General features: G+C 40.8%; 2 protein-coding genes across 2 annotated transcripts; both read left to right on the plus strand.

The window, feature by feature from the left end:
* Positions 1–6,006: 6,006 nt before the first annotated feature.
* Positions 6,007–11,105, plus strand: LOC135236745 (extracellular calcium-sensing receptor-like). The gene is made up of 6 exons (XM_064303259.1): positions 6,007–6,224; positions 6,356–6,644; positions 7,125–7,952; positions 8,642–8,866; positions 9,225–9,348; positions 9,425–11,105. Exons 1-6 carry the CDS (start codon positions 6,007–6,009, stop codon positions 10,321–10,323), a joined length of 2,583 nt encoding a protein of 860 aa, XP_064159329.1. The 3' UTR covers positions 10,324–11,105.
* An 8,892-nt stretch (positions 11,106–19,997) lies between these two features.
* Positions 19,998–24,470, plus strand: LOC135236441 (extracellular calcium-sensing receptor-like). The gene is made up of 6 exons (XM_064302829.1): positions 19,998–20,199; positions 20,894–21,188; positions 21,669–22,466; positions 22,763–22,984; positions 23,087–23,210; positions 23,477–24,470. The coding sequence occupies exons 1-6, from the start codon at positions 20,015–20,017 to the stop codon at positions 24,388–24,390; spliced, it is 2,538 nt and encodes an 845-aa protein (XP_064158899.1). The 5' UTR covers positions 19,998–20,014; the 3' UTR covers positions 24,391–24,470.
* The last annotated feature ends 384 nt before the right edge of the window (positions 24,471–24,854 follow it).

The raw sequence follows: 24,854 nt of genomic DNA on the forward strand, positions 1-24,854 counted from the left end.
CACGTTGTCTACTATATAATATCCTGGCCTAATGGTGCAGTATGTGCACACGTTTGCGTGTATATGAGGGCAAGATGAAAAAAAAAATCTTGCAAAGGGACCTATCATAAGTGGTCAGTGATACAGTGGTCTCCCTCTCACCTCTCATCCAAAACCTTGGAGTCACTTTGGATCCTACCCTCTCATTTGACCTTATCATCAGTAATATTTTCAAGACATCATTTCTTCGCCAACGTAACCTTCATCCATTCATTCATTTATCCACAGCCTCGACTACTTCAATGCACTCCTGTCTGGCATCAGCTCCAAATCCCTCCACAAACTGCAAATGGTCCAAAACTCTGCTGCCCATCTCCTCACCAACACCTAGTCCTGGAATCACATCACCCCCCGTTCTCTGTGACCTCCACTTGCTCAAAATTAAACAACGTATCAACTATAAAATCCCCTTGCTAACCTTCGCAGCTCTACATAATCTCGCTCCATCCTACCTTTCTGAACTTCTCCATTCCTACCTACCTCTCTGCTTCCAAAGCCCATCTACTGCAAATCTCCTCACTGCCCCATCATCTAATCGTAGCTGTGGTGATAGAGCATTCTTTCATATTGCGTCCCAGACTGTGGAACTTACTTCCCCATCTGTCCAAAACTCCCTCCCCCTTTTCACCTCTCATTTCAAACCCCATCTATTAAAAAACGGTATATCATTAAAATCCCCCATATCTCCCTGGCCACCCCCTCCTCACACTCTCACACACCCACACATTTTTCTCTTCCTGCCATCTTGCATTTCTGTCTTTTACTTCATCATATTCTACTGTTGTATATCTAATTTCTGTATTTGTACTTTCTGTTCTGTTGTGTTATCTGGTTTTAATTTTGTGTATGTGTCTTTGGTTTGGGAAAAATGCTATATAAATAAAATGTAATATTATTTTTTTTACCACGCACAGTAACTTTTTTTATGTTCCATAGTTTAATTTGCCACAGGACAATGACGAAACGCACAGAAAACAAATCAAATGCATTATTTTTTTAAAAAAAGCTAGCTAGAGAGCGTGCACATGTCGTTTTCCACTTTTCATTCAAATTAAGCACTTTCTCTTTGTAATGCTACCAATGGCTGTGTAAATATTATGATCAACAAACAACACAAATGTTAAATTAATATCTGCATTTATAGAAAGAAGTGTATTTTTTTCCCTTAATTTTGTCTTTTCTTATCTTTGTAAAAAATGCTGGAACATTAGTATTGAGAATAATTATTCCCAAACATCTTGAGAAGACACTTGGGGGAGATACCTACTGTATTGGGTAATGGTCCCCAAATTCTGATCATTTTAATGTTGCTTTTTCACTCCTTAGCCTTAATCCTTTTAAACTTTACAAATGGAACCTCCATATTATATTTTTGACTCCTCTTTAAAAGTAAAGCAAACATAACTCAAATTATGGTAAATTTCATGCTGTACATATGTGTTCCCTGTGCCTTAGTCTTATCAACTGGGAGTGTAATCGGATGTCACATGCTCTCCTGATGATGCTGATGGGATGTAGAACATGAATAAATATGTAAATAACATATTTACATCCTCTCATGATATCGGGCCTGCCTTTCTGCTGCCATTCCTGCCAGCCTGGCCACTGCTCCGTTCTGTTCCCTGCAGAGCTACTATGAGCCAGCACGGGAAAGTAGAACAAATCAGGCAAAGGTTTAATATTATTATTATTTAGTTGTAGTAGTAGTAGTAGTAGTATTCATTGTATTATGGATGTGTTGTTATAATTACATCATTATTTAAGTATTCTTTTTCATCATACTCTTCTGTAGTAATAATAATAATAATAATAATAATAACTCACTTTGTGATATATAGACTAGATATAACTAGCCTAGACAGCACATTCACAAACATATAGATATAGACTGGAAGATGTATTTGTTTAATGGCTGCTACATGTCTAGGTAGTCCAGTTGTGTTTCACCATGCATGTAACTGTAATAAGGTAATTTGCTGAAAATTATGAGTATTAAATAGCTGAATTATTTTTTAGAAGGCATTTTGCCTCACATTAACTGTAATTTAAAAATATACTACCCCAAGAGGGAGCCAAGAGAACATGCACTAGAGGCCTGCACAATGAAATAGCTTTAAAAATTTAAATATGTTGCTAAAAAGCTTTTTTATATATTATATTTTTTATATATGTGAATATTTTAGTTGGAACACGTTACTTATAGCAAAACATTTTTGTGGTTAGGGTGCGGTATTAATTAAGTTTGGAAGTATTGATGTAGCATTTATATAGGACAGAGTACAGCGGTCGCAAAATGCAGTTTTTTTTATACAATGGCATGACGATTTGCAACTGAAAATCTGTTTTTATAAATCTGTTTTTATATTATAGTTACATTGCCAAGGATAAAGATTTGGGCTGCGTTTCCGAGTTTCGATGTACCTTAACGTTTTACAAAGGTTTCTAATGTATACCTTTAAAAGGGAAACTGCTTTTTTACGAGTGTTTCCCAGACTATACCTTAACAGTTCCCTTAAGGGATACTTCCAAAAGTACGTCGTAAGTTGGAGCTGGCCTTCACTGTGGTGCTGAAAGGTTTATCAATCGATGCCAAGCGAATCAATTGTCTCACTTGTAAAGGCTTATGAATGACGTTTTAATATAACAGCAATAGAAGAGAGTACCCAACTTTTTCCCGAGTGATGCCTAGTGATAACTACCAAGTGAAAGCTATTGCTCAACTTCTGCAGTATTTTCGGTGGACATGGATCGGCGTGGTCACCGGTGACAATGATTATGGGAGATCTGCTGTGCAGGGTCTCCTGAGGGAGATTAAAAACACCAGTGTATGCTTAGCCTACTGCCAAATGATACCCGCACTTTACAATCGTAAGAAAGTATTTGAAATCCTCAATGTAATGAAGTACTCCACTGCAAGGGTGGTAGTTCTCTTTTCTGCTGAGGGAAAAATGACCCCCTTCATGAAAGATTACATGACAGGAACAAGTACAATTATTAGTCTATTAGTCTATTATTGTGACTTATATGAAGATTAGATTACAGTTTCAGTAGTGAGTAATTAATGCAGAAATTCACTTCTAACATTGATAATTTCAAAGAGTTTGCAAACTTTTCCTTGCAACTTACTATATTCTTGCTATATTCTTTTTCACCTAAAGTTATTTTTTTTTAGATCTACAGGTGGCCTGGTACAGGTGGCATGTACTGTAAATAAATAAATATGAAGGAAAATTTATGAAAATAAATATATAGATATATACAATAGAAATAAATATGAATTTCTATATGAATTTCCAGTTTCATTTATTGATTTATATATATTGCATTTTATTTATTAATTTTTACATTAAATTCCAGATTATGTATTTGTTTTTAAATTATTTATTTATTTGTTTATTTATTTATGTATGCATTCATTCATTAATTTATCAAATGATTATTGCACTCTTGGGGTTCCATATCAACACTGGCCTGACCATGTCTAAATCCCACCCTAATTTGAAATGTCCAGTTACCTGCAACTGCAGCCATCGCACCCCCATGCACAAACCTCATTACCTATTTGGGATAGGTTAGGCAATCGTGGTTCTCCTCCAAAACACATGGCATCACCAGCCTGCTTCTTTTCACACTGCTGACTGCAGCTAAGCTTGCATAGAGTAGAGTCGGAGGAAGACCTTTCATATGCAGCATGAAGTCCATGGGCACCCAATTGACCAGTGGGGGTCGCTAGAAAGCGATGAAATGCAGTCTCCTAACCAACTGAGCCCCCCCCCCATATGCTGCGTGATGCAATCAGCAATTGCTCATCGCCCTATGGAGCTACCAACTGCAGTCGGCACCAGCGCAATCTGCATTCATGCTAAAAATGTGGGCCTTAACTGAATGACCCACGCAGCAGCCCAAAGGGCAAACTTTTATTTGTGTACCAATTAATTTCTTACACACGTTTAAAACGTGCATTATTAGCAATATAAACAATATTCATAGGTTATAGTTGTTAGCTACAGTACAGGCTAAAAGTATTAGGCTGTTTGTATTTTATTTTAATTTTTTTAAAACTTTAGGTCGAGTGAGATGAATCCCGTTAATATATTCACATTTGTTGAATAGTAAACCAAAGTACAAACATTTTTTTTTCAATGTTATCCTAAAATAACACAAAATAATTAGTTTTACTTAAAAATAATCCCAGACATGAATTTCCTATGAATAGCCTCCTTTGGCATTAATTACAATTAAATTAATTACTGGAAGTCTATCCAGTTGTTTTGGCCTTTGTCTGAGATGTTCTGGTGGCTCTTCTGCTCTTGCTCAATTGCTTGTGTCTGAAGCACACTTCCTGTTTGTGGTGGAGATAGAGGGGGGGGGAGTCTGGTGGAGTTTGCCACAGGATTGTATTTTGCCTTCAAGTATGTATTTGCTATTAGTTTGAGTTTTTAAAACCCATATTATAAGTAAGGTAAGAAGGTTTTGCAAGAGGCCAAAGCACCAAAACCATATCACAGAAACTACAAGCCTTCACATCCCTGCCAGGCCTGTGTATAAAGAAAGCCTTTGATTCCATGTCTAAGCTTGAAAGCAATGTAATTATCTCTAGCTACTTACCGATCCACTGCGAGTCTGTTCTGTTCCAGGCGAAAATGGGAAATGCAAATACTAACAGCATGGGTTGTTGCAATATTGTAGTGCCTGTGGCCTCCAGAAATTACACTCATTTCTTGTCTCTTCATTTTTAAGAAAAGCTTTCTCTGCATCCAGAGAACGGGCAGTGCTTAGGCATTTTCAGCTTAGCTGCCTTGCTTGCACAAACCAATGGCAAGAGCATCATTTACATATTACATGTAGGAAGGATTTCACTGGGCTTAGCATTTTTGTTACATAACTAACATGCAGTTAAGCCTGCCCACTGAAAACCTCCCATTTAGTCAAGGTGGAAAGCAAGCCAATTTTGGCAGAAGCTTTTATGCAGGGTTTTCCCCCCCAAGAATCATTTTCTAATATTTCTTAGCAGTTTGCGAATGAGAATAAGTATTAAAACAACACAACAGCAAATAATTCAGATTTCTCTGTCCTGGACATTTAAACTAACCTGGGGAAAGCAATTTATGGCAATGATGATTGAGAATAATTGCTTTTGCACATATATGATTATATGTGCGAAATTAGTGTTGGTAGTGCTTGACCCTGCAATTTTTATCAAAGCATCAGTCATTCTGTTGCTGAATTGTTTGTGGGAGGATAGAGCAACCCATTCACACCTGGATATCAGCACATTACCTATTGTCTGGAAGGGGTATTTTCTGAAAATGCCTGCATTTCTTTGAGTCAATTCTTTTTTATTCGAACAACACAGTTATTTTAAGCCCAGCTATTTAGGAAAAGTCGTGGAAGAAGGAGGGTATTGCATTTGCGGTGTAGGAGTAATTGTCATTTTAAAGTTCAAACGCCCAGTGGCATTGGCTGTGGCCTTTCTAGTGTTCATTTGCTCTAAATTATTACATCAGAAATTACATATTTGATCAATTTTATTTTTGACACAATATATTATTTTGTTAAAAACATTTATATTTAATTCAAATATTACATTTCTTATGAAATCATTATTTAGGAATTAAGATTTATATAACACTTCATAAATCAGCTAAGGCATAAAAAATTGAATGAAAGAAAGACAGTATATTTATTTTGATAATATGCAAATCTAGGAGATTTGGGTTTAAAAAAAAATTACGAATGGAACCCCAAGGTTACCTTATGTGGTTTTAAAATAAATCAAGCAAAACACTCACAAATTATGGAAAACTCACTTCATTGCTGTATTTTGTGTGCTCTGCCCTTTGTCAACTGGGAGTGAAAACTGATGTCACATGCTCTCCTGATGATGCTGATGTGATGCAGAACATAAATAAATATGTAAATAAAAAGCCATTCCTCATTGTGAGTGAAGAGCCAGTCTGTCAGAAGATGACTCCTCTCGTGATATTGGCCCTCTTAGTCTGCCTTTCTGCTGTCATTCCTGCCAGCCTGGTCGCTGCTCCAGTCTGTTCCCTGTTGGGCTACTATGAGCCAGGATTTCAGGCTGATGGAGACTTCATAATTGGAGGGATTTTCCCCCTACAATACAACATGGAGATGCCAGATAGGAACTTGACTTACAAACCTGGTGCAGTACAATGTAATGGGTAAGTTTATAATTTGTCCCTTATCTTGTATTTTCCCTCACTATATATGCATGCTCAATAGTAATTTCAAATACAAATATATAGACATTGTACTGTACTTTTATTTTAAAGGACTATTGTTGTTTGTCTAGATTTGACCCTAGATCTTTCCGTTGGGCACAGACCATGAGGTTGGCTGTTGAGGAGATCAACCAGAGTCAGGACCTGTTGCCTAACTTCACTCTGGGATACAAGATCTACGACTCTTGTGCCTACCCTTTAACAGGACAAAGGGCAGCTCTAGCTGTTCTCAATGGACCAGGTGAAGTTCATGCTGCTGTTTGTTCCAGCGCATCTCCTCTGTTGGCTCTGGTTGGGGAATCTGGTTCTGCACAGTCTATTGTTGTCTCCAGAACTCTGCAGCCTTTCAGAATTCCAATGGTGTGTGTCATCTGTGAGCCTTTGTTTGTTTCACTTCACTGTGATGTGTGTGTATTGGTATATAGTGGTTGTATAGCTGTTCACTCTATTAGTTAAGCAGCTTTGACTTAAAATGAACATGTTTCACAATATATACAAATTATTTCATATTAAAAGGAAGCTTGATGTTTTGAGTTCTAGGTGTAGTAAATTTAAAATCATGATAGAACCCCACATTACACAATTACATATAACCATTTTATTTATTCTGCTTTTCTTACTCTTGATGATAGTACAGTTGACATGAGAAATACATTTTTTTTAAATAAAAAGATGAAAAATACAAGCAGATACACATATATTTCTATATCTGTACAAACTGAGTAAATACAGCTGTTTTGCTATCACCTTCACACTTCATCATATTTGTCTGTTGCCATTAATAATGAAAAATATGATCATGATCATGATCATGTTCAGCTAATGGTTTTGTTTTTCCAGATCAGCTATTTTTCATCCTGTGCCTGTCTGAGCAATAGGAGAGAGTACCCAACTTTCTTCCGAGTGATCCCTAATGATGACTACCAAGTGAAAGCCATTGCTCAACTTCTGCAGCGTTTTGGCTGGACATGGATTGGCGTGATCAACGGTGACCATGAATATGGTAGATTTGCTCTGCAGGGTCTCCTGAGGGAGATCAAAAATACGAGTGTATGCTTAGCCTACCACCAAATGATCCCCTTACTCTACAATAGGAACAAAGCACTTGAAATCATCAATGTAATGAAGTACTCCACGGCAAGGGTAGTTGTTGTTTTTTCCGCTGAGGGAGAAATGACCCCCTTTTTGAAAGACTACATGGAACAAAACATCACAGGGATCCAGTGGATTGCCAGTGAAGCCTGGGTAACTGCATCAGTTTTCACAGGCAATGAGTTCTACCCATTTTTAGGAGGTACCATTGGGTTTGCCATCCGGCAGGGGCAGATTCCAGGTCTCAGAGACTACCTGATGAATGTAAACCCATGGAAGTACCCCAGTAACCCCTTGGTGCACGAGCTGTGGGGTGCTTTGTACGGTTGCTCTCTCTACCCCTCCAGTAGCAGGACCCAGGCCTCCTCCCAGCTGCCCCCCTGTTCAGGGCTGGAGCCCCTGCAGGAGCAGCACTCTGCCTACCTGAACACCTCCAGCCCTCGTATTTCCTACAATGTGTACAAAGCCGTGTACGCCATCGCTCACTCCTTGCACAACCTCATCAGCTGTAAGCCTGGGAAAGGGCCCTTCCACAACTCCTCATGTGCTGATGCTACAAACATTCACCCATGGCAGGTAACTATATATAAATGACCACAAGCATGTTATTAGATTGTTCACTTTAAGGCAGTATCTCTGCTTATTTCACTGTGTTTATTGGACAAATATAGCCATGATTGATATTATAGGTAACATGATACATTTATGAATTTTACAATGCGAGCAAAAATATCCTTGAGACAAACAATTATGACATTAAAATATAATTGGCAGTGTTTATGCAATAGGAAATTAACTTTTAATGTGAATTTTTTGGTGCTCAGTGCGGTGCTGACCATGTCCAATTCCCACCCTAATTTAGAATGTCATGCACTAACAAGACTGTTGAGATCTCCGGTACATGTGGTATTGCCAGCTGCTTCTTTTAACTTTGGAGACTGCGACTAAACTTGCATAGAGTGGAATTGGAGGAAGACCTTTCTTATGCACCTTTGACATGCAGTCCACAGGCACCCGTTTGACCAGCGGGGGTCACTAAAAAGTGATGAATCCTGGATCCCTATTAAACTGAGCCCTGCTATAACATGTGTAACGCAATCTGAAATTGTGCATCACCCTAAGGAGCTTCCAAAGTTGGCAGAGACAGTCTAGTGTGGTGCTTTAACTGAATGAGCCACACAAAAGCTCATAGGACAAACTTTTATTTGTGCACCAATCCACATTTACACACTTTTAAAATGAGTTTTCCCATTCTCATTTCAAAGCTCCAGCACTATCTTCAGGAGGTCTCCTTTACTATTTCTGGAGAGGAGGTGAATTTTGATGCAAATGGGGATGCAATTCCATCATATGATGTGATCAACTGGCAAAGAGGTTCAGCTGGAAATATTGAGTTTGTCAATGTGGGAAGGTTTGATGGTGCAATGGAGCCTGGGAAGGAGCTATTCATCCAGGAGGAGGCGATTGTGTGGACAGGCCACCAGAGAGAGGCAAGCTGCACACAGTGTGTATTTCAGTTCATGCGATGCCATCTGTTGAAGTTCTGTAGGGTAAAGTGGAGGTAAGTGTAAATCTGAAGTGAAAGCATCAACTCTACATTGATCAACAGGTAATCAATATCTTTGAAAGCTACAATGTTACTAATTAAATAGCTTATATTCTGTGTCTTATATATAAAAAATTGAAGCAATGTACATCAGAAATATGTTTATAGGTAAAATAATGAAATTGCTTTGACAGTGTCCAGTAGTTTCCTTCTAACCATGAAGCATCTGCTTTTATTCTAATTATTCTAAAAAAAAATGTATGTACCTCCAGCTACATCTGGTTGTGTTATCCCTCATGCAGGTGTTGGTGTCTGTGTGCAGTGAGAGCTGTGCTCCAGGAAGCAGGAAGGCTGTCCGTCGTGGGGAGCCTCTGTGCTGCTTTGACTGTGTACCATGTGACAGCGGGAAGATTAGTAATACGACAGGTGAGAAGGCCACTCTTCACACTAAATCTTTCTCCTTTTTTAAATAATAAATGTTACTCTGCCTTTTTGTCTTCAGATTCAATAGATTGCACATCTTGTCCTGAAGATTACTGGTCCAATGCAGCTAGAACTGAATGCATACCCAAAGCGATGGAGTACCTCTCCCATGATGCAATGGGACTGACCCTGACTGTAATAGCTGTAGTGGGAGCCTGCCTCACCGTTGCTGTTTTGGCAGTATTCCTCTACCACAGGAACACTCCGATTGTGAAAGTCAACAACTCAGAGCTGAGCTTCTTCATCCTGCTCTCTCTGACTCTGTGTTTCCTGTGTGCGCTGGTGTTCATTGGAGAGCCTACATCATGGTCCTGCATGCTGCGCCATACTGCCTTCAGCATCACTTTCTCACTCTGCATCTCCTGTATCCTGGGGAAGACTCTGGTGGTGCTGGCTGCCTTTACAGCCACCAGGCCTGGAAACAACCTCATGAAATGGCTGGGACCCAAACAACAGAGACTCATCATCTCTGCCTGCACCTTTATACAAGTGATAATCTGTGCAGTGTGGCTAATCACTGCTCCCCCTTTCCCAAACAAAAACAGTCAGTACCACCGGTCCAGAATAATCCTGGAGTGTAGTGTGGGTTCTGAACAGGCCTTCTGGTGTGTTCTGGGATACATTGGTCTCCTGGCTGCTCTGTGTTTTATTCTGGCCTTTCTGGCCAGAAAACTGCCAGGCAATTTTAATGAGGCCAAATACATCACCTTCAGCATGCTGATCTTCTGTGCAGTGTGGCTCGCCTTTGTACCAGCTTATGTCAGCTCACCAGGAAAGTTCACTGTAGCTGTGGAGATATTTGCAATTCTAGCATCTAGTTTTGGCCTACTGCTGTGCTTATTTACTCCAAAATGTTACATAATTTTACTGAAACCACAAAAAAATACCAAACAGCATCTGATGGGAAAGGATAGATAGTCACCAATTTAAAATAATTAAAAATGTAGTTTTTTATTGTCAATAAAAACCATGTCTGCAAGGTATGCTTGAGATTAAATAATATAACGTGGAATATACAAGAATGTACACATTTTTCATTTTTATTTTAGTATTGCATGGTGTTCAAACAATAAACAACACAAACACAAATCTTATGGTCCTTCCAATTATGAGATTTTTTTATTGTATTCTAACCAGTAATACACAGTGTAATAAGCAGCCCCAATCTTGCTTAATTTGAAATAAAAGCAGTTGTACTTAAAAAATCAGCTGTACTTAAAACTTCCACCCTTCATCCAACTGTTGGATTCCTATGAGATATACAAGTGATCATTTCCGGTCTAATAAAAATGCAAGATGTATAGAAACAAATCACCGAAGTTCATGTATGAGAGTTCTTTAGTCCTACATTTTACATTTATTTAGCCTTAATGTAAAAAAATTGAAAAAGACCCACAGTATCTTGATTGTTAAAACTGTGAGTGCACTTGTTTACACGTGAGATAATTGGTTTTGGTTTTCATCCAGGTTTCTAATTAAATACATGTATGAACATGCTCCTGGGGAACACAAGGGTGATGAAATAAAAACAGTTTTTGAACAGTGTACTATAATGATGGGACTGACACTGTGATTATTCCTCATGGCAAAGCTGGGCACACTGACTGGCACATGGTAATTGGTTACAGACAGATGCCGTGGAGATCAAAGCCTGCCTGCAGACTGCTGTTGCTGGAGGGCAGACAGTGGCAGTCTTACTCCTTTGGGAGCTGCGGAGGAGAAAAGCCCTGTGTGAATGTAAGTTTAGAAAGGAACCCTCACAAATATCCAGCAGATTTCTCCCTGGGATTCAAAGAAACACAGCATGATCAGATGCTGTTTATTGTTTATCCACCAGCCCTTCTCCATCTAACAGGTGGGTGTACAGGGCCTTTGATTTATGAGCATAAAATTAACACCTGCCGCACATAATTCATTTGGGAATTAAGTGACAAAAACTGGTTACACACTCTCCATTGTCATGTCCTGAATTTTTGGACTGTTCAGCATCCACCCAGGTGAGCTCCTCCTGCCCAGTCCTGCAGTGCATGTTCCGATAAATTATCAAAAATAATTAAACAATAAATTCTTTCATTCAAAATTGTGAGCCATTAGGACCACAGTGAGCCAGAAAACATACGATGGACACCTGAATCTGCAAGATCTGCAGAATCCCTACACTGAAGCATTCAAGCTGCATAATAATAATAATAATATTTGGCTAATGCCCTAATTTACAGAGCATTGAATACTGCAGTGTAAATTTCAAATAATAATTCAAACAGTTTAACCTGCAATCTAAAATGCAACAACAAAATATTCAAAGCAGTCAGTCACTTAAATCCCTTTCAGTCAGCACAATATGTTATTTCCATTGTCAATCACTGTGATATTTGGTGCCAGTGTCAGAGTGCAGTGAGAGCTGTCCCCCATTCACTCTGAGGGCCGTGCAGAGGGGAAGGCCTGTCTGCTGCTATGACTGTGTGCCTTGTGGTGAGGGAGAAATCAGCAATGTCACAGGTACAGAGAAGCAGGAATAATTTACTCTACTAACTATATTGCATTTAGCATAAGTAAATTCTGAATATATTTCAATGGACTTTGCAGGCTCTCACAAATTGGGGGACACTCCATGTGTTAATTCCAGACAATGCTGATGAGTTTAATTTAGGTGTAAAGACTTGAAGCAGAAAACTTGCATCAGACCCATGTTTCATCCAACCGCCCTCAGGCTCTCTTTTCCATGCCCTGACCTCTTCTGCACACTCCTAAACAATGAGGTTCTCTCTCTTTTGTGCATCTAATTTTGTGATTACTTGGTCTGTGTCACCTGCCCAGCCGACTACTGGATGAATGCTGAGAAGGACGAATGTGTATGCAAGCCTGTTGAGTTCTTGTCCTTTCACAAGGTTCTGGGGATTATCCTGGCAGCTTGTTCACAGGCCTTCATGGCCATCCAGTCACAGGGACACACCCATTGTGAAAGCCAACAACTCAGAGCTGAGTTTCCTGCTGCTCTTTTTACTGAAACTGTTTCCTTAGCTCTCCTATCTTCCTTGACCAGCCCTCTGAGTGGTGACTGTATGCTGCATCACACTGGATTTGACATCAACTTTGTCCTCTCAATATCTAGTGTTCTGGGAAAAACAATAGTGGTGTTAATGGCCTTCACTGTAGCTGTGAAGATCTTTGTCATTTTAGCTTCCAGCTTTGGTCTGATTATTTGTTCCTAAATGTTTCATAATATTGCTTCAGCCTGAGAAAAATACCAAAAAGCATGAGATGGGGAAAATGGCATAAAAATCTCTGAAGAACAGAAAGAAATTTCAGTAATATTGATGGATGATTGTATTTAGAATGTCTGTTATGTTATTCTGCCGCTGTTTATTTCTTAAAGTAAAAAGCATAAGTCTGTAAATATCTCTGAGGTCCACATTTTTACCTCTAATATTAACTTAACTGAAGCCACAGACCATTGGGTGATTTCATACCACCAATATTTGAAATACTACCAATTGATGAAATACCACCAACGTATTGATGAATCAGAGAGCTTGTGTTTTCTGGCTTTTGTGTAAATAATGCAGTTGTTCAGTCCTCACTGAAAATGCACCAAAGTAACTGGAACTTAATTTAGAAGTTTTAGAACACTTAGAAGATGCAAAGCCTGTCTGCAGAGTGCTGTTGCTCTAGGGGCGGCAGAGTCAGTCTTACTCCTTTGGGAGCTGCAGAGGGGCGCAGGAGGTATGGCTGAAGTTTACTGCCTGCCTAATGATACACATCATCATCATGCTGGGGGTGTTTGTTTTTCAGGGCTGGGAGGGAATAGCTGTTTTTGGCTTGTTCTGTTGGGAGGGGAGACTTGTTTTTGTTTTGTATTCATTTGATTGAAAAGCCCTGTGTGAATTTGACTTCAGAAAGGGACTCCCACAGATAGCTAGCAGATTTCTCCCTGGGATTCAAAGAAACACAGCATGATCAGATGCTGTTTATTGTTTATCCACCAGCCCTTCTCCATCTAACAGAAGGGGTGTACAAGGCTTATTTTCTGAGCATAAAATTAGCACTTGCCACATGATTTATTTATGAATTATGTGAAACAGTGCAAGTTAAATAAAACCGGTTTCTATAGTCACCTTTACACCAGGCAGAAACTCATTGAGATCCATGAGGCTGATTGACCTATGCATTACATTACATTACAGGCATTTAGCAGACGCTCTTATCCAGAGCGACGTACAACAAGTGCATTAGTTCAAGGTGCAGAGGTGCAGAAGAAACATACTAGAGTTAAGTAAAGATCGTAGTGCCAGAAGTGACCACATAGATCAGGACTCCAACCCTGTAGAGTAACCTGTTCAGCAAACAAACAAACAAACAATCCTGCCAAGTACAAACTAGCACTGAAATCACATTTGCCTAATCAGAATCAGACAAAAACAATCCTGCCAGATAAAAACTAACGTGATCGTATAAGCCTAACTAGGTACATTGAGCTAAACTATAGGCTAGGGAGGGGTGGGAAGAGGTGCAGCCTGAAGAGATGAGTCTTTAGTCTGCATTTGAAGGTAGTCAGATTCTCTGCTGTGCTATGCAGTTGACACACAAATTTGACACTTACTAGAAACACAGCATTAATCACTTATGTCAGCATGAAACACTCCTCAGTACAACAGTCCAGTTAAAGTGATCACGTGGAATGTAAGTGGTAACAAGTAGAGGATGTGGTTCTTCAATTGGTTGTTAGGTACATATTCCCTTTTTTGGTGGGCTGTGGTATGTATTCAGCAGCCATAATAGAAGTGAGAGGCACTGCCAAAAATACTGTTCAAAATTAAATTGCCTGCTCATGACAAATTGATATCTGTATTCAATTTATTTGCTCATCTTGAACTAATGAACAGACATCAGTGTCAAGCAGTATGCACTTTTAAACACAGTTGCACCTATACGATGATGTCTGTCTCTAAAACTTTTAAAGCCAACATCACGTAAGCCACTGTTCCTCGTGAAACACCTGCAAGTTCAGCAATCTAAATTGCTTAAAAGATCCCACTAAACATACCCTAACAGCTGCCCTTAATTCAAAGCTCTTCTTTAAGTGATGGTAGCCAGAATATCAGGAAACTTGTCCTGTCTAGCATTTTTGTATACAATTATGAGCATAATGGGATCTTAGCTGAGAAATCACACGAGTGCAAAAACACCTGCTTTCAATATACTTTGTATCCCTCAATTACTTCAGTGTTATTAGAAAGGTGCCAGACTATATATTGATTATGTGCATTTTTTTTTGTTGGTCTTGGTCTACAGCTCAGATGTGCTTACTTTCTACAGTACACGTTGTCTGTTGTCTGCAATCTGCACAACTTGACAGCACAATCTTGGCTAACAAACTTTTCTATGATGAGTTAATAGTAGCCACTAATAGTAGACTTTGTGTTACTTTTTAGTTTTAGAAAGTTATTTTAGAGAAGAGCACACATTGTAAGAGAGAGGACCATCTTCAACTCTGACATGGTTTACATCTACCTGCCCAGTGAGATCCTTCAACCGGCGCTGAACCTGTATATATGCTTAGAACATTTTTAGGACAAATGGATCTTACTCTTTGCTTTGATGTATAATAAATGCCTTCTTGCCTTTTATATATCACTTTGTGCTTAGCTGTGTCTTCTTTCAGCTTGTGGTTATTATTGATGTGGCTTTGTGTTATGTTTGATAGCATACAACTGGTTATTGTAATGCAGGTGAGTGTCGTAATCAATTTGTATGCAACCATCAATTTGCTTTCGAGTAGTAAGGGCAGTAAAACCCACAGAATGGAAATAACACAAAGACACACAAGGTATTAAAACATAGCTAAGATACAAGCTGCAAGTTTGCATTCAGGGCTCTATTTTTGTGCGTGTAGCATGTTGATGTTGCACTGGCGAAATAGTATTTTCGTCATGGATTTTGAGGCAACTGAACCGTTTGGTGATTTCCTGACTCTCTGTGAGCTGAAGTGGGAAGAGTTGCTGCTGGGGGTGTGCAAGTCAAGATCGAGAAGCAGACTGCAATTTTGGTGCAGCTCATAGCTATTTTATGGTCTGTCTGGTGTGAAATTTGCACCCTGGCCACCCGCCTGCTCTGACCAGGTTTACGGTGTAAATCGTAGCCTAGCATATTGCTAATTTTGGGGCTTTCCCATGCAATGCATGCATGATTAAAGCCTTTTCAAAAAAAAAAAGTAGAAATAATTTGCATTAGTTAGATTGGATGAGTCGTGGTTTCATCATGTTTTAAATATTAAGTCATTTTGTTTATTAGTTATGTCAATTGAGAAGAGTAAAGAAACCTTTTTCAGCCAATCTTGATTTTCTGTAGGCTTAACTTAATTTGTTGGCCCGTTACTAATCATATGTGAGGTGGAAACCAGGTTTCACATCTTCTATACCCTTCTATATGTATGTCATATAATCATATTTACATTCTATACGCAGATGTTACAACCATTACAAGTCTTATAACCATAAAAAAATTATTTGGATTTGTCTCTTTTCATGTTCTGGTTTCCCTTTTGCAGATTTGACGCAATCTGTGGGAATCCATGTGATTGACAAAACTGCAAAACGGTGACCTCAACCCAACCCCTACGTCAGAGGCATCGACCTCGACGATGAAGGGCAGAGAAGGGTCCGGGTGAATGAGGATGGGCGTGGTGGTAAACCTCCCTTTCAGCTCTGTGAAGGCCTTTTCAGCCTGCGGGGACCAACTGAACCGAGGGGAGGCACCAACAGAGCTGAACCCCCTAATGAAGCGCTGGTAAAAATTTGCGAAGCCCAGAAACCGCTGAACCTGTTTGACGGAGTCAGGCGGAGGCCACTCCAGTACTGCCTTGACCTTGCTGGGGTCCATCTGCACACTGCCCTGTGACACAATGTACCCCAAAAAGCTGACCGTGGAGGCATGGAACGCGCATTTCTCTGCCTTGACATAGAGATTGTGTTCTAACAACCTCTGCAGTACTAGTTTGACGTGAGACACATGCTCCTGATAGGTTTTGGAAAAAATCAGGATGTCATCCAGGTACACATAAACAAATAGTTTGAGCATGTCCCTGAGCATGCCGTTTACTAGCGCCTGGAAGACTGAAGGAGAGTTCGAAAGACCGAAGGGCATGACAAGATATTCATAGTGCCCCCTAGGGGTGTTGAATGCAGTCTTCCACGCATCCCCCTCACGTATGCTCACCAAGTTGTAGGCGTTTCTGAGATCCAGCTTGGTGAAGATGGACGCCCCCCGCAGGCACTCAAAAGCTGTGGACATGAGGGGGAGGGGGTAGCGGTTCTGCACCGTGATTTTATTGAGGCCCGATGCTGCGTCTAAGTCCCCCGTCTTTCTTCCCCGCAAATAAAAATCCAGCCCCCGCCAGAGATGTAGAGGGCCGAATGAAACCAGCGGCTAGAGCCTCGTCAATATAACTTTCATAGCGGTAGTTTCAGGTCCCGACAAAGAAAACAAACGGCCCCTATATGGTGTAGTGCCCGGGAGGAGGTCGATAGCACAATCGTAGGGTCTATGGGGAGGTAGGACGGAGGCTTTCTGTGTACTAAATACTTTGCTAAGTTCAGCGTACTCAACAGGGACCCTGATGAGAGCGGGAGAACCCATAGACTCGAGAGAGGTAGTATCAGAAGGGGCAGGGGACTCAAGAGACACAGGAGTCGAGAGCCTGCGGGGTTCGGAAGGGAAGGAGACTCCAGGAGCAGGAGAGACAAGAGGGGTATCCATAATGGGACTGGGGAACTCGAGAGATGAAGAGCTCATAGCGACAGGGAACTTGAGGGACAAAGGACTGAGTTGAACCGAGTCGGGGTCAACACAATGAGAAGCACACTTAGGACCCCAATTCAACACCGACCCCAAACTCCAATTCATACGAGGATTGTGCTTCGAAAGCCATGGGTGTCCCAGTGGTAACTCAGGTGAATCAATAAGGAAAAACTGCATCTTCTCAAAGTGGTTGTCAGTGCGAGTTTTAATGTGGCCAGTGATTTTTTCAACCTCCCTGAACCCAAAGGTCAACCATCCAATGCCGTGATGTCAAGTGGATATTGGAGGGGAGATATAGGCATGTTCAGATTTCGGGCCAGGGTCGAATCAATAAAGCAATCAGCCGCACCTGAATCTAAAAACGCAGGGTAAAACAATCAGCCGCACCTGAATCTAAAAACGCAGGGAGGTTGTATTTGCTATTACTCCATGATAATTCCACTGATAGGAAGGTGCTGCCGTGGGGAGATTATTCACGGCAAATAGGAAAAACCTACTAGGAAAACAGAGTGGAGTAACCTACTAATGAAAATGACACTCGCAGCCCGGCAGGTCGGAAAAGGTAAATGAAAGAGACGAGGGCAAAATGTCCTCCAAAGCACTAAAAGTGAATCAGCTCATAGAAGAAACTAAATGGTGGTCAAATCTCACAGATAGGACTGATGCGGTAACTTCTGTGGATTCTTACACCCCTACACACCTAGAGCATGACAAACAATGAGTCTGCGCTGAACCCTGGAGTCCTATATCTAGCTGAGGGGCTAGATATAGGACTCCCACACCTGACCCTCATCAGGGACAATTAACTCAAAGAGCCAATGCGTGTGAGGTGCCACCCCCTCACAATATCCACATGCGTTCAGCAGCTCGCTGCAGGTTAGGATACCCAGAGGTATGGCGTCAATTTAATGCCAATAATCAGAACCCCTTTCACGCGTGAAAATTCCCACACCGAGAGTAAAACAAGCAGCCGCGCGTGCGCAGATATTCACTGCGCGAGCACAAAACCATTTTCACGCACGCAAATTTCAACACCGAGAGTAAAACAATGAGCCGCGCGTAAGCTGGTTCTACACGCTCGCAAAGTATTTATCCTCGCTCACGAAGAGCCACTTTCTCCTCACGCAGAGTAGCGTTGATTTTTGTCAGTGTGGGGGCGGGGATGAGGTGGAGATTTATGCTAATGTTTTCACTGGTATGATCGGTCACTTTGAATACAAAACCCATACACTTCCTATGCCTTCTAACGACAATGTTCTTGTTAGCTAAAGGACGATATAGAGACACAAATTGTGAGTAGCCTACAGGAGACAATGCAGTGTCATTAAATGTTTATTAATATATGTAATTAAAGCCCCATTCAGATCAGATTTAGTGGGTAATATCTGGGTTAATGGAATGCCCATTGTTCTCTGTAACCCAGCATTTAGGTTATATCGTCCCTTAGCTAACAAGAACATTGGGCCTCATTCACCAATATCTTCCTAAGTTTTTTCTTAAATTTGTTTTTGAGAAAGGTCCTGAGAAAAGTCTACGTCAGATTCATGACGTGTTCTAAGCCGCAGAATTGTTCACAACCGTGTTCTTATAAAAATCTGAAAGCGCGTGCCAGTTGCTCCTAATTAGCATAGGTAAACGCCTCACCAATCCCCATAAAAGGACATGAGACTGCAGGGCCATGTGCGCACACAGAAATCACACAGAAATTGAAAAGAAAAGTTGAGAGAGAAGCCAATATTGCCCAAACGAAAATCTAAAGACAGTGGAGCACCAGACTCCAAACATAAGAATAACTTCAGTAGTTCTGAAGTGGAGGTACTGCTGCAGGATGTGAACAGCAAACGACCCGTCATATTTAGTAGTGTCAGTAGTGGATATAAAATAACACAAAAAAGATGCATGGGATGCTCGTTCAGTGAACGCTGTATCCGGAGAAGGTTGCACAACTGATGAAGTAAAAAAAATGGGTAGATGTCAAATCTGAAGCAAAAAAAAAAAAAAATGCTGGTGAGAGTGGGCACAAGGAATTGCGTGTTATACATTCAAATGACAAATTGCTTCTCATCACATTAATACCGCTAATTAACTCAACTGGCAGTAAACTGCAAACTGCATAGCTGTATCAACCCGGCGCTGCACAAAACACTGTACAAAAAAATTATTACCAGTCATTTTGGTGTCACCCCCCTCTGTTGGTGTCACCCGCTCTGCACCTCCCTAGTTCTCTTCTTCAACCATGTGTCCATGTGTTTAAAAAGTGTTACCTAAGTGCTTAGTTTGTATTCTAAATTTAAACATTTGGTTTTGGAGTATAAACTAAACATTGCATAATTGAAACCCCCAAAAATAAAAGGTCACTACAATAGTTTGATTTTTATCATTTATTTACAAATGAACTCCTGCTGAGGCAACCACCATCTGAGGCGGAACCTGGCACCTTAATGCTTGTGAAACAAGACAAAGTTGACTCTGACTGTAATTATTGCTGCATTTCAGGGAGCTTTTTAAATGTGTCTGTGAGTTTACAACACACAGTTTTGCTATAGTACATGGTATACTGTGCCTATGTGGTGAGAAGAGAATTCATCAGAGGATCGGAGACAAGATTTTAAAAATTAAATCATGACAGTTGGTCATCTTGTAAATAATACATAGCCACACCTCTACATGTTTTTCCCCAAGAAGGGAATGCCTCTTCCTCTCCATGAGCTCAGGGGGTTGTGCTTCATGAGGGTATTTAAACATGAGAGAGTGCACAACATCCTGTCATGAAAGCATGGAGGTGACGTGGACCATGCTGGTTCTGGCACTGATGGCTGGAGATCTCATCCTGGCAAAGGGAAAGTCAGGGTGCATATTGCAGGGGACCCCCAGGCCTGCTTCATTCTCCGAACCTGGGGACTTTGTGATCGGAGGCGTTTTTATCATCCACTACAAATTCATCACCAATGAGAACAACTACACCAGCCGACCCAAAGCGCCGCAGTGTACGGGGAGGTCAGTGAAGAGAGGAAGAGCATTGTACAATGTGGAGGCCACAATAGTCATGTTCAGATTCTGGAGATGCATAAAAATGAATATAAGCTAAATATGTTGTGAAGTTTATTATTTAGATCAATTTTTAAATATAGAGTAATGTAATGTAATTTAAATGGCTAAATATTTATTATATCATGATTACTCTTACATCCTAAAAGGCAGGCCTGTTTTTTTTTTGTTTAATGCATGTTCATTGTTTTATAATGTGAAAAATAATTTACAAGATACACTTCACATTTCATTTAATTTTGGTTGTTTCATTTTTATCAAAATATATATTTTCCATCATTTTCACCATCAAGTTAAGGTATTGTATGGTCTTATAGCTGCCATATACTGACAAAGAGATAATTATGCTACTTTAGAAATACATTCTACAAATTCTAGAGGTGAAATAAATAATAAAATATATAAATGAGCTTGGAATATTTATCATAACCCCAATACCAAGATTAATTTCTACAATTATCTGTTGATCTTCATGATGAGCTCACATAATTCTCCTCTATTATTTTAATCAAAAATTGAAACGTCTCATTAAATAAAACAACAATCTATCATTTAAATTCATGTCATTCATTTCACACCATGTTGCATATTCTGTTATGTTTATGTCAATCTTTGTGACTCTTCATATTGTTGTTCACAACAGTTTGGATTTCCGGGAACTGCGCTTTGCTAGAACCATGATTTTTGCCATTACGGAAATCAACAACAGTTCAGAGCTCCTGCCAGGTGTAACTCTGGGCTACCAGATCCATGACTCCTGTGCTTCTGTGCCAGTGGCTGTGAAGGTAGCGTTACAGCTGGCTAATGGCATTGAACCCATCTTCTTTCCCAACCAGTCCTGCTCAAAGTCTGCCACTGTGCAAGCTGTTGTGGGCGACTCTAGCTCCACTGTTTCCATCGCTATGTCCAGAATTCTCGGAATCTTTGGCATCCCACTGGTAAGCTCCTCCTGTCCAGTCCCCCATTGTATTTTTTTGCAGACAAATTACATGATATTATTATGATATAATAATCCTGCATTCAAAAATGTATTTTGAATAAATATATAGATAAACTATTAATATAGAGGTTATTGTGTTTATATTACATCTTTAAGTATCCAACAGAGACATGGAAAATATTTCTGGATAATAAGTTGGCTGCTTTCATGGCAATTCAGTCTTACTTCTGTTTCTGTAAATAGACATCTTTACAGAATTTAGTCATAATATTTCTTGCATTCAAGATTTCTCCTACAAGAGACTTTGAATTTGCTGAATGGCTACATGAATTTGTGCACAGTGCTAGTGTATTAGTGCGGACAAGACAGATATGTAAGTAGGTATGTAGACAGATATATTGATTGACTAATATTCTTAGTTAGAATAAAGTTGCATTTACTGTTTAAAATGTGCATCTTTCCTTTCACGGAGCTGTAGGTGAGCCATTTTGCTACCTGTGCCTGTCTTAGTGACAAGCTGCAGTACCCCACCTTCTCCAGGACCATCCCCAGTGACTATTTCCAGGCAGCTGCCCTGGCTAGACTAGTCAAGCATTTTGGCTGGACTTGGATCGGGGCGGTGCGAAGCAACACAGACTATGGGAACAACGGGATGGCCGCCTTCCTGCAGGCCGCACAGGCAGAGGGCATCTGTGTGGAGTACTCAGAGGCGCTCTACAAGACCAACTCCCGTGAAAAAGTGCGACGTGTGGCAGAGGTCATCAGCAGGTCCACGGCCCGCATCATTGTGGCGTTCATTACCTCGGGCGATATGCTGGTCTTACTTTCGGAGCTGGAAGGCAGGCTGATGGTCCCGCTACAGTGGATTGGGAGTGAGGCCTGGGTCACTGACCGCAAGATGCTGCAGTTCCGTCTGTTTGCCGGTGCTATTGGCTTCGGCATCCCTCGCTCAGTCATTCCAGGGCTGCGAGACTTCCTGTTGGACCTGGGGCCAGCACAGGTTTCCCACTCACCACTCCTCACAGAGTTCTGGGAGAGCGTTTTCGGCTGCAGCCTGGGGGGAAGTCAGACCTCAGCGGCCAAGAAAACATGCGATGGAAACCAGAATCTGCGAGATCTGGAGAATACCTACACAGACACATCTGAGCTACGCATCTCCAACATGGTATACAAGGCTGTTTATGCAATAGCCCATGCCATACACAGAATCATCTGCACAGACGAACCTAACACTCCACTGTATTGCAACACAAATCTCAGAGTTGGGCCACACCAGGTAAACAGTCCATTACACAATCTTTCAATAATAATATAGCTTTCAGTCACTTCTTAAATCGCTATCAATCAGCAGAATTGGTTATATTTACATGGTGAATACACTGAGGTGGACTCTGAAAGACCTGCTCATTTTTATGCAAGCCATTAGAACCTAAAGAAGGGACATATCACTGCTGAGACTGTGAGGATGTGGTTATTGGGGAGAACTTTGTGGATGGTTAACATGGAGGTTGAGTGGAAGTTGAGCTGGTTACTGACAGGTGTACTATCAACCCTGTGACTACCTCTCATCAGGTCATGGAGCACCTGAGAAAAGTGAACTTCTCCAGGAATGGGTACAAAGTCTCCTTCGATGCCAATGGGGATCCAGTGGCCACTTATGAGTTGGTGAACTGGCAGGTGATGAGGGATGGGCACATGGAGTTTGTTACTGTGGGTCACTATGATGCATCTGCTCCAGATGGACAGGTGTTGATCATGAACAAGAACATTACCTGGGCAGGTGACCAGCTACAGGTAATTTCACATTCAAATGTGATTTCATTAGACAGATTTTAGACAGATATGGTGGTATGTCAGTGTTGGCTCCATGTCTATTGCTCTCATATTTGTGTGAAGGTGCCTGTGTCAGTGTGCAGTGAGAGCTGTCCCCCAGGCACTCGGAAGGCTGTGCAGAGAGGAAGGCCTGTCTGCTGCTACGACTGTGTGCCTTGTGCTGAGGGAGAAATCAGCAATACTACAGGTACAGAGAAGCAGGAATAATTAACTCTATGTAGCACATTAACTATATTACATTTAGCTTAAAAAATTCTGAATATGTATATTGTACTTTGAAGGCATGTTCATGACAACATGTTGGGGGACACACCTGCAACTTAATGAGCTTAGGCAAGACAATGCAAAAAAACTACAGTCACATGTTTAATTCCCACAGCCTTCAGGACCTATTTTTCATGCCCTGATCTCTTCTGCACACTCCTGAACAATGAGGTTTTCTCTATTGTGCAGATTCCTTGGATTGTATCACCTGTCCAACCGACTACTGGACGAATGCTGAGAAGGATAAATGTGTACCCAAGCCTGTTGAGTTCTTGTCCTTCCATGAGGTTCTGGGGATCATCCTGGCAGCTTGTTCTGTGACTGGGGCCTGCATGGCCATCACAGTGGCTGCTGTGTTTTACCGACACAGGGACACTCCCATTGTGAAAGCCAACAACTCTGAGTTGAGTTTCCTGCTGCTCTTTTCATTGAAACTGTGTTTCCTTTGCTCTCTTACCTTCATCGGCCGACCCTCTGAGTGGTCCTGTATGCTGCGCCACACTGCATTTGGGATCACCTTTGTCCTCTGCATCTCCTGTGTTTTGGGAAAAACAGTAGTAGTGTTAATGGCCTTCAGGGCTACACTTCCAGGTAGGAATATTATGAAGTGGTTTGGGCCTCCCCAGCAGAGACTGAGTGTTCTTGCTTTCACTCTCATACAGGTCCTTATTTGTCTGCTTTGGTTAACAATATCCCCTCCTTTTCCCAACAAGAACATGAAACACTACAAAGAAAAGATCATTCTAGAATGTGATGTAGGATCAGCAGTGGGGTTCTGGGCTGTATTGGGCTATATTGGGCTCCTCTCTATATTGTGTTTTGGTTTAGCTTTTTTGGCTCGCAAGCTGCCTGATAATTTCAATGAAGCCAATTTCATCACATTCAGCATGCTCATATTCTGTGCAGTCTGGATCACCTTTATACCAGCATATGTCAGCTCACCAGGAAAGTTCACTGTAGCTGTGGAGATCTTTGCAATTTTGGCTTCCAGCTTTGGTTTGATCGTTTGCATTTTTGTCCCTAAATGCTTCATAATATTGTTTCGGCCTGAGCAAAATACAAAAAAGCACATGATGGGGAAAATGCCATCAAAATCTCTCTGAAGCACATGAAGAAATATCAGTAATATTGATGGATTATTTTATGTAGAATGTATGTTAAATGTTATTGGAATTTCACACCACCAATAAAGGAATCAGAATGTTTGGGTTTTCTGCATTTCGTGTACATTGTGCAATTGTTCAGTCCTCACTGAAAATTCACCAATGTAACAAGATTAGAACTTGATTTAGAAGAAGCAAAGCCTGCATGCTGTTACTGGAGGGCAGGCAGAGTCAGTCTTACTTCTTTGGGAGCTGCAGAGGGGCTCTGGAGCGGGGTTCGAATAATATATTACAATATATTTCCCATCAGTGGCGTCACTAGACACCAACCCTAGTGATGCCACTGATGGGAAATATATTGTAATATTTATGATTACGGGTAAGAAGGATATATAAATATTTTGACACCCCCGTACTGTTGTTTTTACTTCTTTTTGGGGTGGCCCAAGTCTTAATTAGGGGGG

The sequence above is a fragment of the Anguilla rostrata genome, chromosome 12 (assembly GCF_018555375.3).
Source record: "Anguilla rostrata isolate EN2019 chromosome 12, ASM1855537v3, whole genome shotgun sequence".
NCBI lineage: Eukaryota > Metazoa > Chordata > Actinopteri > Anguilliformes > Anguillidae > Anguilla > Anguilla rostrata.